Source organism: Aythya marila (genome assembly GCF_965140915.1).
Source record: "Aythya marila genome assembly, chromosome: 3".
Taxonomy (NCBI): domain Eukaryota; kingdom Metazoa; phylum Chordata; class Aves; order Anseriformes; family Anatidae; genus Aythya; species Aythya marila.
Window position 1 is genome coordinate 77,351,750 of NC_139044.1, and position 18,714 is coordinate 77,370,463.

General features: G+C 41.2%; 1 protein-coding gene across 1 annotated transcript in view; it reads left to right on the forward strand.

Annotated features, from left to right (window-relative positions):
* Window positions 1–631: 631 nt before the first annotated feature.
* Window positions 632–18,714, forward strand: part of CLVS2 (clavesin 2) — a gene marked incomplete at both ends in the record, with an annotated part of 49,498 nt that continues 31,415 nt past the window's right edge. Inside the window, 2 exons of the mRNA XM_082757777.1 lie at window positions 632–1,020; window positions 10,237–10,411. Coding sequence (XP_082613903.1) covers window positions 632–1,020; window positions 10,237–10,411 — 564 coding nt within the window. The remainder of the gene's footprint in view (window positions 1,021–10,236; window positions 10,412–18,714) is intronic.

Genomic DNA, 18,714 nt, shown 5'->3' on the forward strand with positions numbered 1-18,714 from the left:
AGTACCTGCGGACCGGCTCGCATCCTCCTCCTCCGTTTATTTTTTTGGGGGCTTCCTCCTCCCCCACCTTTTTTTTTTTCTTTTCTTTTTTTTTTTTTTTTTTTTTTCCCCCTGCAGTCCTTCGGAAGCGCTGCCTGCCGATCTCCCCTAAATGGTGCCGCTGCGGGAAGGGCAGCCCCCCTGCCAGCCCCGGGCCGGGGGAGCACCCCGGGGTGCTCCTCGCCCTGCCTAGCGGCACCGTCCCCGTCTCCATCCCCGTCCTCGTCCCCGGCGGGGGCGGGAGGCAGGCGGCAGCCCGCAGCCCCGTCCCCGGCGGGTGTCGGCGCCTCTGCGGACTAGCCCCGGGGATGCTGCGGGCCGCCGGCCCTCGCCGCGGGGAGGGCGCTATGCCGGCGAGATAACGCGGCTCCGCCAGCAGCCCGGGGGCGTCGCGGTGCCGGCGGGGGGAGCCAGCCCCCCGGGACCCGGCTGCCGGCAGCCGCCGCGGCGTCTGGGCGGCCGGAGCGAGGCCCGGCGGAGCGGGGAGCGGAGGCTGCGCCGGGGCCGGAGGCTCGCCTCGGGGCCGGAGGCCGGGAGGCTGCGGAGCGCAGTCAGCAGAGGCGGGGAGGAGGAGGAGGAGGAGGGCAGCGCCATGACTCATTTGCAGGCAGGTCTCTCCCCCGAGACCCTGGAGAAAGCCCGGCTGGAGCTGAACGAGAACCCCGACACCTTGCACCAGGACATCCAGGAGGTGCGGGACATGGTCATCACCCGGCCGGACATCGGCTTCCTCCGCACCGACGATGCCTTCATCCTGCGGTTCCTTCGGGCCAGGAAGTTTCAGCACTTCGAGGCGTTTCGCCTCCTGGCCCAGTACTTTGAATATCGCCAGCAGAACCTGGACATGTTCAAGAGCTTCAAGGCCACAGACCCGGGCATCAAGCAGGCGCTGAAGGACGGCTTCCCCGGCGGGCTGGCCAACCTGGATCACTACGGCAGGAAGATCCTCGTCCTTTTTGCTGCCAACTGGGACCAGAGCAGGTAAACGCGGAGCCACCCGCCTGCCTTAACCCCTTCTTCCCCCGGGGGATGCATGGGAAAGGCTGCGCCAGAGCAGAGGGAGGTGGGTGGGCAGTGGGGACACACCCGGCTCTGCCCGCGGGGGCTGGGTACCAGCCTGGGAGGAACAGAGAGATAAGACAGAAGAAATGTATCTTGTGGCTTAGGGCCAATTCATCCTTCTCATGCTGCATTTCGGGAGGGATGTGGGAAGTGCTCAGGTGCTCTTCTCAGCAGGGTGATTTGAGGTTTATACCTGCCTGCCTGCCCTCAGCCCAAGTGAGCTGGCATGGTAGATGATGTGCTTAGTCTTCTGACAAAGGCTGGCTGCATTCCCTGTGCTGGTCTTTCTGCTTCAGCAAACACAGAGCTGCCCAGGTACAGTAGGATGAAGTGGGGGTAGTTGCTGTTTGCAAATCAGGAGTATCTATCATGGTTCTCGAGCTGAGAAGTTTGCTTGTGCAGGAAACGGAGGCTCTGAATCCTTTCCCTCAGCTAAAGAAAGCTCCTTCTGAGCCACCTGGAAATGCCAGGATGGGAGTTACAGCAACCACTTCTTTGACTTCTTGACTTAGCAGGCTGACCCAAAAGCTGTCTATCACCAAGGCCCTTTCTTTAAGCAATTAGCTTGATAATATGTGACTATCAGGTGCCGTGCGCATTTTCTCCTGCAGTCTAAAATTGCAGTCACCAAATAGCTCGACTTACGTGTAAATGAATGAGTCCATAAAGCGCGGACTCTCTAAAACCTGCACCTTTGAGCACTGCAACTCTAGGCTTCTCTAGGTTCTCAGCTGGGAGCAGATTTAAGATCTGCAGCACTTAGAGAACTTAAAATTTTGCTAGTTGCCTTCATCCACATTGTCTTGTGCAATCAACACAAGCAGGGCACTGGCAGGGCTGATATAATGAACTGTGTAGGTATCCCAAGCTCACCTAATTTGAGTTGGGGAGAACACAAACATCTAGCAATGTGGATAGAAAGACCGCAGTCTGGGGGATTGTCATGCTTGAGCCTGCCCTCAAAGTGTTTGTGGTAGGTGTCTTCTCGCACGCTGTGTTGGTGGCCATTGCAGGGAGTGATCACTCCACTCTTGGCACCAGTGGGTGCTCCAGCTAGGGATGGATCTCTGCCTGGGGGACCATCATGCCTCTCCTCCTCTCCAGACAGGGTGGCCACATGCACACTGCTGACTGGGAAAGTTCCCTGGCCCTTGCCAGTCCATGAATTGTTCTCAGGGACCAGGAGGATGTTGTTTGGCACAAATCAAAGCAGTGCTCACAACCACGCTGACAACTAACAAGCGTGCATGCACATAGGCAGAGCTGGGGCCAGTGTCCTTCTCCTGCTTTGGTCTTCTGGCAGAGGGAGATGAAGAAACAATGACAAACAGAGGTGGTACAGCTAAGGATTGAGTGGCTTCACTGTAGTATTGTTTTTCCCATAAAGACCAGGTCAAATTTTTATTTAAAACAAACAAACAAACTCCAAAAATTCTTAAAATCCCCAAAGGAAGAATTAGAAAAGAAGTGAATGTTTAGGCTGTTTATTAAATCATGCATCTACCATGAAGGTGTTCCCTTGTTACAGGTAGCATGGCCTACTGTATTCCCTTATTTCTCGATAACGAAAACAATTCTCAAATGTTTATATGATACATTTAGACCAATACTTTCTAGTCAAAAGAACACCAAGAACTTGAGTTCAGACAGAAAGTTGCATTACAGAAAATAATTGCCATGTGAAACGAATAGCTTTATTTTCTTCTTGGATGTGCTGATATTTAAACTTACCAGTTGACACAACAGGAAATGTATTGTGTTTTTTTCAGGAAGTCCTATTTCCTAAGAAACTGTCATTCCTTTCTACAGTCCTTTTGCTCTATCTTATAATAGCAAAGTGACTGAGGTCCACCAGAGTACCTAAGGGCCGTGTTTGCAACAGGGTCCCCACTGCTCTTCAGCAGTGCACGCCCCTCCGCCAGGGCGAGGGATTTGCTTTCACACAGACCCTGCAGACAAAGGGGAGAGCACTGAAGCCCAGACATGGGGAGTGGCTAGCTCCAAGGCACACAACAAGTCAGTGGCAGATCTGGGAATAGAGCTAGGCCACTTTCTTTTCTAATTAATTGTGTGTCTTCCACTATGTGATGTTCACAACTGGACCTGGGAGGGTATTGTGTAGGGAACATAGTGGAGTTGCTGCACAGTATGCCTCAAGCTTATGCCTTAGCTGACTTGAGGTACTGCAGCATGTAAACAGCGCTCCCCTGACAGCATCACTGGGAGGATTACTTTTCAAAGTTTGTTTTGTTAGGACCTCATCGCATGCTTCATAAACTAAGTAAATAGAACACAGCAAGCCTCCAAATTTATCATGTGTGTACAAGTTATTATGGCCAGCATGTAACCATTAGAAATAAAAAGTTCCAATTTGTTATTTAAATGAATTGCAGACATACTATAGATGATTTATATAGCACCAGCAGCCTATGATTTACATAGTTCCAATTAGAAAGAAAAGCGTGGGAGGCAAGAATTCCTGTGGTAAAACAAGCCTGTGTACTCAATGTTAAATCACTAAATTAAAGAAGGGCCTGAAAACTGTACCAGATGTCCTACCATCTGAACAACCAAATCAGACATGTATTTAAAGCAAACAAACAAACAAACAAAAAAAAAAAAAAGAAAGAAAATAAAAGAAAAAAGGAAGCAAGGTGAAGGATAAGGCATGGAGTAGCCCAGCAGCTTTTCAACAGGACCCTGCTGAACTCTCCATCCTTCCTCTACTGTTAGGGAAGTCAAGATGGATAGCATTCCTGCCAGGATAGCACTCCAGGGGGAATCAGCCTTCCGTATGATCTTCCAGACTGTTGATTCATAACTACATTTGGCTTGTAGGTGTGTACTTGCAGTTGAAGACTCCTCTTTTTTAATATGTCCAGCTGGTGAAGGTTTTTTTTTCAGTTAATGGTACAATTAACTTCAGCTTTTGCAGCAAAGGATCTGTTTCCTTGCATGCTCTTCTGTATGCTTCACAGCATCTGTACACAAGTTCCCCCATGGAAATTGGTCCGTTTTGATACTGTTTATTTGAAATCTTTCCCTGAATTAATTATCTCGGAGCTTTCCTAGAAAGTGCAATAGAAAACTGCAGAAGAAAAATCCATCGTTTTTGTCTGTGTCATAGTGACCCAGTAGCTCACAACATCCTCAGAGCATACAGAAATCCACTGCACTTATTATCATTAGAGCTGCTGTTGCCTCAGATAGTTTAAAGCAAAGGCTGAGTCCACTGCTTTGCTTTCAAAGATACACTTTTATTTGCAGAAATGCTAGAAATTTTTCCTTCGGTTATATGAAAATTTCGATTCTGTATCTATTATGTGGCTGCTCTGTTCCTCAGCTCGCTATTAACTGGCTGAGTTGGCAGGGTATTTTTCAAGCTCTGATGGAGGCAGTGTGACAAAATAAATAGCAATACCAACAGTAATAACATATTAACAATAAAAAATACCTGGTTAATAGAATAAATTTTTGTATGGAAGTAATATATTTCAATTATTATTTATTAACTAGTGCAAATTAATTTCTTTCTGCAGCTTCTCCTGCTGAATATCTTATGTTTCCTAGCTTTTCCTCATGTATCCATATCCACCTATTCACATGTGTATTTGGATTGTGTTTTGGCTAGGGATCTTTATGATCAGTGTGTGTGTAAAACTTAGGTCAGCTGATTCTTTCTCCATGGTTGTGGCTCTCAGACACTGGGCTACCATAAGGGGTAATGAATGGTATTAAGTATGAATCAAAGAGATTGATGAAATCTTATAAAATCTTTGACACTTTTTTTTCTTTCCCTTTCCCCTGTACATTTGCATAACACTGGTGATGCTTTTCTATTCTGAATAAGGGCCTGCTGCCACTTTTGATCCCCCATCTTCTCAGCACTCAAATCTATACCCAGACTGATGAATCAATGCGATCATTTCTAGGCATCATTTCTAGGTACTCCTGTGTATATCTTGAGGGCTCTTTCAATAAAATTATAAAAAATATTAAGCCAGAACAGTATGTTAGAAATGGGATGATGGCTAGTTTTCTCCTTTAAATCTCAGTGGCACAAGGGCTTCCTTGACAGAAATGCTTTACTTGCCCTGACAGTGGTTATCTTAGAATACAGGTTTGTGAATTTCTTACATGTTTGGGACCTTCAAGAGATATATGACTTAAATTCAAGTGAAGAAAAACTACCCTTTCTTCTAGTTAATGGTTTACATCCTGAGAAACAGAATCATTCCACTCAGGTTTAATTTTATGATTTACTTAAAATTTCATGATACTAGGGATAGGGTGAGGATGGGGCAACAGAAGCAAGAGGGCAACCTTGCCAAATTAGATAATCTGTTATTCAGTTTAAATGTAAATTGGGTGGGACCAAAAGCTGCCTAAACAGAAGATATGGTGGATGTCACCTATCACCAAGAACATTACTTATTGAAAACAGCTGACACAGCTGGATTTGACATGAGACTTCTGCCTCCTGTGTTCTCCCTGTCTTCCCCTCCTCTTAGCCTAGTGGAAATCATGGTGGCCTCTGGGAGTGGAGAGGATGCATAGGCCACATAACCAAGAATCGAAGATGAAAGATCATAGTGAGGTACTACCAAGAACTGATAAACTGATAGCAGTGTTTGCCAGGCAGTTTTTCCTATGATAACTTTGATGCTGTTTGTGTCCCATAAAAAAAAATAATCAAAGAAGTTTTCTGTAAATTGTTGCCACTGATAAATTACAAGACAGTGAAATGTTCTGTAGTTTGAGATGTTCTGTTTTTGATAAATCAAAGCCTCAGTGAGGCATTACTCTAGTAGGCTCTGTTGCCATTGAGGTAGAAATGGTAATCCTCTTGTATTTGTAAGAATCTCTGTCAACATAAGTATTAACTTATCAGGCCTTTGCAGACTCATTGCCTCAAAGCCAACTGGAATGAAAAATTTCAAGAGGAGACACCAGTCCCCACCTCATTTGAACTCAGGCTAGGACTCACACAGAAAAGGAACATTATGAGTGCATTATGTATGTGTTGACATATTTCTAGCTTGTGTTATTCACATTAACAGCTGGGCTAAAACAGTTGTCTAAACTTTACATTGAATTAAGCACAGTTCTATAAATAGAGGGCATAAAATATATTTAAATTAACCATGAATTCTAGATTATCCTATGAAGTAGTGCTACCTTGCTGGATAAAGTAAATCCTGTAAGTGTCTCTTCAAACAAGTGAATGTGACTGCAGTTAGGCATAAATAAACCAGGACTTGTTTGTGCACAGCCCAAATGGCCACAGGACACACCCTGCAGCAGGTCTGCCCAGCGCACCCTGCTTACTCCGCTGTGCTGCTGCAGTCACTTTGAAATGGGCCAGAGCAAAATGAGAGGCTCATTTTAAAAATAAACACTGTAACTTAACACCGATCAGTAAGAATAAAATGGTAGTGTCTTTCATTCACACTGAACACCACATTCTCTTTGTATTATATGTTAATATGTTCATTTTTTTTTTTCTTTCTTCTTTTCTTGCCCCTGTTCTCTATATTTTATAGAAAAGCAGTCAAAGCCACCTTGTACCAAATTTATTTCATAGTCACTAGCAGCACATCCTTTTCATTAGTCATATTTCTGTATGTGTAGAGAAAATAATTTCTGTCTTCAGCAGTGGAGTCCCACAGACAAGGTTGGCTCTCTTATGTAAAGAAAAGCTTTTTCTAAGAAAAAAATATACCTTCTTAAATCATTTTTTGCAAAAGTCTGCAAACTAGTCTGCAAAACATTAAAGTATAAGCACACCTTAAACCAGTAATTTTTGCGTCACCTTAAAACTGTAATTTGTGTGTCAATTTTTACATAGTGCTCTGGGTGCTCTATTTCAGCAGAAGTAGAACGTATGAAATGCAGAGTAATGCAGGTCTCTGGAATTGGTGTTTCAGCTTTCCAGGGACTTACACTTCAGGAAGGACTGGAAGATCAGCTTTCAGCAGATGGAGTTTAACTTTTAGCTATGAAGGTGCGAGATACATTTCATCACACATCTGTGAAAGCTGATAAAAGAATTATTTTGGCAAATATTCCTGTTGTGGCTTTGTCTGGGATAGAGTTAATTATGGAGAGACAATTGCGCGTTTAGAATAACTAATGCAGGAATAACATAGCATGGCTATTGTGCAAAACAGGTCTCCATGCTCAGAATGATAATTTGTCCAGCATAATACTGCAGTCACCCACACCTGCCTACTGGTTAAATTTCCAGTGCTTGTCTGGAGACAGCCCATAGCAGATAGTTGGTGTGAGACTGTGTAAACAATTTCAGTGGAATTTGGGTTATCTTGTGGTTACCTGTGGGTAATGGTGTACCCATAGGTTTGCTTGATGTGTGTTTTTTGTATATCTGCACCAAGTAATTTTTCCCACCTTTTGTATACAGAGGATTTTCATTTCCCTAAAGTCCAGTCAAGAACTGAACACGTTTTAGTACAGCCTGTGCATCCTGGTGCTGATATGAACAGCAGTAGCAGGGAGGTGAAAAGTTTCACAACATGCAGGTGGAGTGGATTTAAGACGAGTCTGTACATAAATAACTATGTGCTATTGGAAAGCATTAATATAGTTTCTTTAATCACATTTCATTTGCTTGTACTGTTCAGGTGATACCTGCAGTATTCAGATTGCCATTTGTAGCACCTAAGTTTCATCCATTTCACCAAGTTTACATTTCTGGCTTGCCTCAGCATGTGTCCAGAGGAAAAGAAGCTTCAAAAATCCACTAATGGATTTGTCTTCTCTGTTTTTCCCTTCTGTACTTAAGCAAAGTGTCAAAATCAAGAGAAGATGTCCATTACAGAATGAAAGATAGCTCCTATTTACAACTAATTGCTACAAAGGGTATTTGAGGGGAGAAGCTTCTTTCTTAGTGACATGTCCCTGCATTCTCTTAATGTGGCTTTTTAGACTTAAAAGAGTACTTCAAATACCTTCCTTTGGTAGAAAATGTTCTTGTTTGCTTTTAGCTAGATCTGTGTTCTTCAGGACTTGTTTTCACTGAGAGGACAACCTTTTGTCTTTTCCTGTGGGAAAATATACAGTATTGTCATTGCACTGTGGACTGTATTTCTTACACTAAGCAAACATGAAATAGGAGTTATGCTGAATATGGCACAGATTTGTGGAGACCCAGCCCTGTGACTATTGGTTACTCTCTGTGGTGTCTGAAGTCCTGGCCTCATTGATACCTGACAGTTTTTCCATTGTCTTGAACAAATTAAGAATATTGTTATGTATATATGTGTTTGCATATATACATCTATACATGTATCACTTAGGTATACATAAAATATTTTAGGGACTGTCTTAGAGGACTGATCAAAGCATCCTTATGTCTAATGCATGGGATTTCTAGCAGCCTTATGCTACCAGAGAACTATTAATCCAAAGCATGTGATGTCTTCATAAAGTTCCTAGGGAGGATGTCAGAGATCTATATTGGGAACATGGGAATCTTCTTGGACTGGAGGTTGGGTGTTTGCAGAAGCCATCTGCTTTGTGGAGCTTCTCTCCTGGAGAATGAGTATTTTGAATGGGGTGGTATAAATGGCAAGTGGGGTTAAGCTAATTTTATGATTTGAGTATTTTTAATGCTTTTCCTGTAAATATGAGTTCTAGTAGATCTTCCTCATACTGAGGACATTTGTAAATAGCTCTCCCAATGAATCATCAATTGATATAATTTCCTCCTCTGTGGCACCTTTCCCCTGGGAAGGTCTCTTACAGGGTGTATTTGCAACTAATTTTATTAAAAAAAATACTATTTATGAGAACTGTACCACCTTCTGGTGCTAACCAGAGGGTTTGGAGGCAGTTGGCCACTCTCTGTCCCAGCCCCTGCCTCTGAACACAATGCTCTACACCTCACTCCCTCAGGATAAGCACACTTTAATCCAGGTCCTGGCAGTTGTACAAAATGTAGATCATACAGGGATTTTTAGTACGCACTTTGATTAAGTGCCTCTACTGCCTTTGCATGCCTGTGTTGTTGCAGATAGGTAAACTGGCCTGCAGATAATCAAAAAGCCCATTTTAGTGCCAGTGAAATGTTTTGTAGTATTCCTGCTTCAAAATGCTCCTAACACATGCCATTTCACATACAGCTTGGTCAGGAAAGAGCCAATGAATGATTTTTTTTTTTTTTTTTTTTTTTTTTTTTTTGGTAGTGGTGCTGAGGGTGTTTATTTGTTTGGTCATTGAGGGGCCTCAAGAGCAACTCTGTCATTTTCCCCCCGTGACTGGATGTCATGGTTGGGCTGGGGAGCTGTGCTGCTTGGAGAGAGGGGTAGCATCACCTCTGCTATTCCTGAGGCTTTGCCCATTCCCCGCTGGGGAGTTTTGCCCAGGGCAGGCAGGGTGCACCAAACTTGCTTTACTGTACCTGCTGCAGAAACAATCAAACCTTTGATCCCTCAAGGAAGAACTTCCATTTTCAGTAATGGCCTTTTTTTTTTTTTTTTTTTTTTTTCCCCTGCCAAAGGGAAATAGAGAATTTCAGAGTCTTGAGGATTTCCGTAGGGAAATTACAGAGAAGAATTTTGCTTGTGCAGTTCACTCTCCCTGCTGAAAAAAATCTGAACAAAAAAGAGGGAGCATACCAAACTACCTGCAAACTTTAGATCTCAGAAGAGTAAAATATTAGAAAAAAGTTATATCTCAGAAAAGTGAAAAATATAGAGGAGAATATTAAAAATCTTATCCTAGTCAAACAAATCAAATTCAAAATCAAACTAAAACTTTCTTAAATGAAGAGAAGAATCATGGAAAACAAAGCTTCCCCTATTATTTCCTGGGGAAAACAAACTTTCTGTTGTTTACTTGTTTTAAATTTGTACAGACAAATTGGTATTTTATATTCTTGTATTTTTCTTTTGGATAGCTGATGGTTTAGATGTCTATAATCCTGCTTCAGAGGATGAAGTCAACTAACTGAGCTTTCGAGACCTTCCTGGCTTTACATACCCCTAGCTTCTGAGGTTACGTGTGCATCCCTTTCTGTTTGGATAAGCAGAGGAACACTCAGAACTTCTCCCTGTCTGTGCTCTTACCCTATCTTGGCATACATGGCCTAACTAATTCTCCCCTTCACATTGACAGGTACACACTGGTGGATATTTTGCGCGCCATACTTCTTTCTTTAGAAGCCATGATAGAAGACCCCGAGCTGCAAGTGAATGGGTTTGTTTTGATTATAGACTGGAGCAACTTCACCTTCAAGCAGGCCTCCAAGCTCACACCAAGCATGCTTAGATTAGCCATAGAAGGCCTTCAGGTAACGTTTTTCTTTTCCTTCTCTTCCTAATACCCTCCCCCCCACCTTCTCTTTTTGGATGAAGCTAAGTTGTGAATTCAATACGGTAACTGCAGTAACTCTTAGTGTATAAGTGCCTTCTTTGCAATAACTAAGAGGTAACTTCTCTGTCTTTATCCCAATGTGGCTGACTTCCTGTAAATTCAGACCATAGCTTCTGGAGCAAGTTGCAAGTAATCAGTTTATCTTGTCGTTTTGGACAGGACTAATGGAGTGTGTGGTTCTGCTGCCTCCCCAGGTCATTTGTTTCATAGATTCCGCTGGAGATGGGCTCACACTATATCACTTGCCCTGAAAAGTGTGGCACACTGTGAAGAGACAGGTAGCTGGGACTATTTACTCACTGTAAGGTCAGCATGTGCTTGACTTTTTTGATCAGGATTAATTTGGACAGCAGCTTCTAGGTTTGAGCATGCAGTGATTTAAATTTATTTCTACTCATTGTAAATGTACTTTACACAGCACAGGCACATATGTGGAAAGGATACCACATAGCTCTTGACCCATGATCTTTAATGCTTATTAAAATGAAAACCTGCAATGTGTGAGGTAGTTGTTTACTGTACAAGCTTGAGGTGCCGTGTTAAAAATACCTGTAATTCACTGCCACACATGGCAGTGTGCTCTGGTTTTACAAGGACATATATTTCTTTTCAGTGATATTTTTACCATTTATACATTTTTATTACTTATAAAGCAAAATAGCAACCTAAACTTTGAACTTTCTTCACTTTGATATTGCTATTTTTGAAGAAACATGGAGCAGGAATATGGAATTTTAATCTACATCTTGAAATGGCTTAAACAGCATCCAGCCTGCTGTTGCACAGAGAAAGGTGGTGACAGTCATGAGATGAAGATTTGAACTTTCATTTTGTTGTTCTTCCATATACAACGGTGTGATTCCATGGTCTTGAGATCTACATCATAAGACAGCAGAGAGATCTGTACTTTAATAGTGCTGTTTTCTTTTATAGTTTTTTAACGTTGTTTTCTTTGTGCTGCTTTTAAAAGTTAACCATTGTTTTCTCATTTAGATCATGAATAAATACTTTAGTAGTCTTTGTTTTTAAATGGTGATGTCTCTACTTGGACATGAATCAGAGTTTTTTTTGACGAGAGCTGCAGTGAATCTGAAAGTATGATATATGACCTACATCTGAAAGTATGATATATGATCTACCAAACTTCAGTTGGACTTTGGAACTCTGTTCTCCAGCCCCCATATAGTTTATTGGTGAGTTGAGGTGAAGTCTGTAATCCCCAATATCTCCAGTCTGACAGTGGCTATCACCCAGGGCATCATTTTTTTGCCCACTCTCTCCAGTCCTGTTCAGTCTAGGGATGTAAAATCGGGCACAAAATGCTGCAGAAGAGGGAATGAGAAAGCATTGAAGTGGCAAATATGAGGTAAAACTTACCCAACACTTGAGTAGTCTGACCTAATGTGTGACGTGTTTTCTGTAAGCAGCAACTTTGACAAGGCCTTTTATCACAATTTTTTGTGATGGGGGAGGTTCAGATTGGATATTAGGAAAAGATTCTCCACTGAGAGGGTGGTCAAGCACTGGGACAGGCTCCCCAGGGACGTAGTCAAGGCACTGGGCCTGACAGAGTTTAGTAAGTGTTTGAACTGTGCTCTCAGTCATATGGTCTGAATTTTTGGGTAGACCTGTGTGGAGGCAGGAGTTGGACTCGATGATCCTTATGGGTGCCTTCCAACTCAGGATATTCTATGATTCTATGATTTTGCAGAAATCAATTAGATGGGCTCTTTTAATACACTCTTTCATTTTGGGTGGAGAAGGACTGAGGGATTGAGGGCTAACATTCCTATACAAGCAAAATTAACCGATTTGGTAGTCATGTTTTGCTAGTTGTTATACTACCTAGGGACTTGTCTTTATTTATTTATTTATATATTACTTAAATAAACATTTTTTATGTAGCGTTATATTAGAATTAATGAAAAGGGCTGAAGACAACTGTGCTGAGCATCTTGGACAGAGAACCTCCCTTCAAAAATAATTATGATCAGGAAGGAAATAAGAGGAGAGCATGGTGAAAAGATAGTGCAGAGACACTCTGGGCAAGGGATGCATTTATTTGCATTTTACAATATTTAATTCTTGAAATATTCCATTTTCTTACCCTCAACAGAGATTATTTTTTCTTTCATTTTGGACAAAAATATGTAGCAGAATCATCTTTCTGAATGATATTAAATTTAAAAGTGCTTACTCAAGGCAAAGAACAAGAAAAACTCATGAACACAGTTTGTTTATGATTTTTGTAAGTACTTTAGGTTTAATCAGAAAAATGGAATTTACTTTGGCTTATAAGGTTTAACAGGGCTCAAGATGCTGAACTTTACCATTTGGGGAATTTAAACATTTGTTTCACTTGGGTGGGAAGGGACAGGGGAAGTGGGATTAGTGACCGCTAAATTTGCTGTTGACCAAATCCCTTTGCCTCTTCCATGAAATCTACTAAATTTGCATTATATTTGCTTAACTTCCATGTTGAGCATGGAAGCAAATATGAGCATGCCATATTGAATATGGCATGTAGCAAAGCGAACTGCTTACAAGCTATGGTGTTTCTGGGCTCTTCACAACTGCTTATTTTTTAGGAAATTGCTTTTGAAAGTATAGTAAGTAAATATATACAGTTTTCTAATGAAGACAGGTTCTGCTTTACACTTCATCTGCATATATGTGTTAAGTGGAAGTATGAAAAGAAGCATACTCCTAAAGGACTTTTATACATTAGAAAAACCTCCTAGGTATCTGCAGTTGTTTTCAGGAAAAAGGCCTCTTGGCCATGACATTTTTAATCGTAAAGGCCAGTGATCATCTGTGATTCAATGATTAACTGATGTGAATTTCCAGCATATCCATCCCAATTTTACTGTACCATTCAACCATTGCAATTTAGTCCACTTCTGATTTTTAGGTCAAGGAGGTTTACTGGCCAAGAAACAGTGACTGACTCCTGTGGAGGTTGGGGCACTCAGCTGGGATTCTTGATGCTGCAGTTTCAGCTGATTCATTGGCCTTGTCCTAATGGAAGAAAGTGATACTCTTCCTTTTGGATGCTGGTGGTTACAGGATTTATGTTGCTCCTAGTCTATGAGAAGGAGAATTAAAATGTAGATCCCCTATACTTTCTGTAGTGAAGAATAAGCACATAAGCAAATACATGTGATATTCTATTTTCTGAGAAGGATCTGTCTGGATTAGTCACCTGGGAGTACCTAACAGTTGAGGGCTGTGAAACCTGAGAGATGAGAGTATCAAACATTACTTGAGGAGTAAGACCTAAACCTAAACTCTGACTCTGGTACCTTGTCTTGGCTCTTCCCAGAATATTCAATAGGCCGGTGTCTGTGAATCACGGTCTTTTGTTGACCTCTTTTCCCCATTTATTGCTTTCTGAGTGCTGAATTTGGGCTTGTGAATGAGCTCATTTTACTCAACAGCTCAGCTCCTGAAAGCAGGAAATGTTATATCTTGTTACAATGCTCTGGTGTCTTGAATAAGTCCTTTTCAAAACTAAAAATTTTATAAAATTTTGTCTCTTTCTCCAGCAAGGTGCTGTAGTCTGAGTGCTTCAGCTACTTTTCTCATAGAAAGAAAAACTCTTGAGAACTCAGAACAGAGTCAGCCCTATCTTTAAATAGGTAGTGATGAACTCTGAGCTATTAATACATGAGAATGAAATCTTGCAGTTACAGTCTTGTAAATAGCTCTAAGAAAATATCATCTCAATATATAACTTTGGTCAAAAAGCAGATCAAATGTTAGCAATTATAAGGATAGGAATGGAGAGAAGAAAACATGCTGAATCCACTGCATACATCTGTGCAATTGCTTCCATCTTGAACTTTGTGGATGCTTTAGATTTTCTGTCTCAGAAAGACTATTTAGAACTGGAAAGCATTAACTGAAAGAAAATAATCAAATGTATGGTCTGGTATATAAGGAGCAACTTAATTGTCTGGGATTCTTCAGGATGAAAGAAAAAAAAATGTGGAGGGAAACTACAGGTATCTTTAAAACCATAAAACCACAGGATAATCCAGGTTGGAGGAGACCTCAGAAAATCAGCAACACCAAACTCTTGCTTAAAGCAGGGTCCCTCTGAGGTCAGACTGGGTTACAAAACATGTTTTGGGTGGCTGGAAAGAGCTGACAGGCTGCAGATGGGCCATAAAGATCACCTAATTTCAACCCCCCTGCCACGGACAGGGACATGGTGATTTATATGATACAGTGATTCTTTATACAGTAGCCAATAATTTGTGGTACTCCTTGCTGTGGAAATTCTGGGTGCTAAATATTGTGTTCAGGTAAGATGGATAAGTTAGTGAAACAGAAATAAACTGAGGATTACTAACTACATAAAAACCTCATAAAGGATTGGAATTCGTTGGGCTGCACACAGTTGGAGATGAGGTGAATGCCAACTGCAAATATCACATAAGCTGTCTGTCTTGTATGTGCTTCAGACACTCATCTTTTAAGGAGAGGATGTAGGGTTAGATGGACATTTGGTGGGATATAATTAAATCATATATACTTCTCCCCGCCCTTATAACCTTTCTTTCATTTTACTGTTCCTGTCTCTCTGATGATCTCTTTTGCCTTAATATGTAGCTGGGGACATGGGCAGGAGGGAAGAGGTTCTAGGTATGATTCTTTTCTTTGTGATTGTCCTTTTATAGCTACCCGGGCTTTTTCTCAAGTATTAGGACACCACTGTTTTCAGAAGTAATTTTTTTTTAAAAAAAGGTGACAAAGACCAAAAATTCAAATTTATGAAAATTATGTTGAAAGTTCCATTTTAGTATTAGGTCCAATAGGCAGTTTGGGGGGTAACTGTAAATGAGTTTTGCAAAATAGAAAGTTGTGGGCATGCATGAGACACATTAAGTGATGACTGATTAACTGATATTCAGGATTCTAAGACCTGGAACACCAAATCCTTCTTAAATGCTTGATTTCTATTTAGCTCATAATGGTAGTTGCATACATGACAGACTCATTTTTCATGTTGTCACTCAGGCAGGCTGTACCTCCAAATGCTTTGCAAAATTGCATAGTTATTGGTGGCTGAGTATTAATGCTTCTCATCTAAATGAAACAACGGAGAAAAGGAGATGATACACATTTGTATTGGAAACTGAACATATATCAACAGCATTGTTGCAGAAGACAGAAGAATCTTGCTTTTGAGTTGAGGATGTTTACAGGGACAGACTGATAGTGTTTGGGGGACAAGGCAGGTCTTTCAGCTGATTGTGACTAATTTTTTGTTACAAAGGAAGGATTCATAAGCTAAAACATACTCATTACTCTGAATGTGAAAGCAAAATAGAAAGAACACAAAGACAGCATGCTTCCAGCTACTATTGCTATCCAAAACATCTTTAAAACAGTTGTTCTTGTGAATTGTAAGCATAATAACCCCAATCAGATTTGCTGCAGCAGGGTAAGATGGAACAGCCACCTAGTTTTGGACTACATCTCTACAACCAACAGGTTGCACTGTCAACAATTTGTAGGCTAGGAACTTCTAGAACAAAGGATGCCTCTGAAAACAGTATTTTGACTTCACATAATTACATGGTCGAGTGCTCTATAAAACACACAGACACACACACGACTTTTAAATATCTTTTAATCCCAATTTAAAAACAGCAAGATAACTCAGAAAACTTGACTTTACTGCTTCGGTTTTCAGTCAGTTTTTGAGATTAGGGTCCTGCACTGGGGAGGACATTAAAAAGTAGTAGGCTCAAGATAGTTAAACTCTGTAAATGTCAGAGTCCCCTGAACCCAGGACCAGCTCAGAGACTGAAGGAATGTGCTTGTAAACAGCACAATTCGTATCAGTTCAATTCATGTTCTGCAGCAGCAGCAGAACTGGATATTTATACTAAGAGTTCATTATTTTAAAAGAGCTTATCTATATTTGATCTCTTTTACTTTTAAAAGGCCATGAAAAAGGCTTGCTGGCAATTTGCTGTGGAAAAAGGGTGGGCTGGAGCTGACTGTTAGTTCTGGCTTCTCACCCCTGGATGGGCTAAACCTGCCAGGTAAGAAAGGACTTGATGGCCAGAGCTTGAGTTCAATTGCTTACAGACATGTCTGTATTGACATAGCCATTATTCAGCATGGTCCAGGCTGTTAAAAACTTGTTCTTTGAAGCAAGAATAATTCATTTCCTTGCCAGATTCTTTTATGATGATCATCAATAAAAAGACATTGAATGCCTTCTAAATAGTGATTTATTTTCACAAACATGTTTTTTAAGATGGCGGGATACAATTATCTATCAGTTATTTAGTTATTTACCTATTTATTTATTTGTTTGTTTATTTATTTCAGCTAAGAACTATTCCAGTGAAATATTACTGTTAAAAGCATCTGCTAATTTGTGGTGCCCACTGTGACAGGCCATGAGACAGTGGCTTGATTTTTAGACATATTTTATATATTCCCAGTCCAGCTGCCATTGACTTGCCATCAGGAGGATTCAAGATGTGAAGATTTGATCTCCAATGCTCAAACCAGGAGCCTGAATTCTAGCATGGCCTATATTTAGAGCTCCTCATTAAATGCTCTTTGAATATGGCTCTGTGTGGGCTGCTGCCTCTTTGAAACAAGTAGTAGCAAGCAATAAACTGAGCTCCTCTTTCACCCCCAGAAACTCTGCTGTGTGGCATCTTACTGAAAGCTGCAAGGATCCATAATGGAGTTAAATATCTACCACAGAAACACTGCCACTGGAGTTAGCAGAGTAACTGACTGTAGAGGGTTGCCATCATCCCTGTGAAACAACATGAGAAAGAGAGTGGGCACTTTGCCAGTGTTTTGCAGATATTTGTTGTAAGCAAGGCATGATTTGTTGTAGGGATCTTGGCTTTATTCAGGCTCTTTGATCTAGCTGGCAGAGACTTTTGTGCCTGTTCCTCCTGCCCTCTGAGTAGCCTTTGTCCTAGCCCTATCACTTCCTCAGATCCTCATCCCACTCCTTTACACATTGCCTAGTTTTGTACCAGTCTTCACTGATGTGGGCTTTTGTCTCAGTGTCCTGATGGCATGCCCCAATATCTATTGTTGTGGGTGATTGCATGGCACGCTAAGGTCATCTTAGATTCCCAAGGAGATCTGAGCATTTTGTGGACTTCAGATCTCCGTACAGCCAGTGTTCCCATTGCTCTTCACGTCATTCCAGAAAGCAGCACTAGAGAGTGTGTCCTGATCATTTGACATTTGAAGTGAGTCCTTTAGGCAGCAAGTGGTTAAGGAAACTGTCGCTGCAGTTACTCAGACTGGAGCTGGTGTGCTTGGTATATATGACTCAGTGCTCATGGGGCCAAGCAGAAGATGACAGGAACTTCTGGGGGATGTAGTGGAATGACATGATATGATCTGGGAAAAGATTTACTCATACCCATTTTTTAATTCTGCTTTAACAAGTCAGCCATGATTAGTTTACAGACCAGTGAAATAGTTGCCATTTTTCCATCAGTTCTTTTAACAGAAAAGAGCATCCAGTTAGAGTTATTACAGCCTGAGAAAAAGATAATAGAAGAGCTTCTTTTTGTACATGCATATTTTTTTTTTTTTGGTAAATGCTAACCACTTTTTTCCCCTTGGGAAACAGAATCTATCAGTATTAAATAATGACAATAAATGCATTGCCCTGATTAAGCTGAAAAATTAGTATTATGCTGAGGTGAGTGGCACCAGCATGAAAAAAGTAGGGCTTGTAGCACGAACTTGGTGTAGGGAATTAAATTTTGGCACCATGATTGACTTTCTGTTGTCTCTGGTAGTCCACAGTTCAACAACTATACAGTAACAACCATTCCTCAATTTCAAAATATATAGTTATTTTTGGAAGTGATCATCCTCAGTCAACACCTACATATTTCTCTTTGCTTCTATATCATAAGTTCCTGAGGGATATAAATAATTTCCTTCCTCATAAGGTCACTCAGAAATAAAGCTAATTTGTTCTAAATCATAAAGACAGGGACCGAAGACGGGTTTTAAGATCATAGTTCACCTTCCTGCTAAGGTAAGATTAGCTCTCATGTATTATATTTTCTAGTACTTTACACAGTTTAATTTAAAGTCTTAAAAGTATGTCTGGCTCATTCTTTGAAAACCTTTCCGTGACTTCTTTCTCTTTAGATTTCCTCTCAGCATTAATCCTAAATTTTCTGTTTCAAAATGTCACCCCTTATAAGC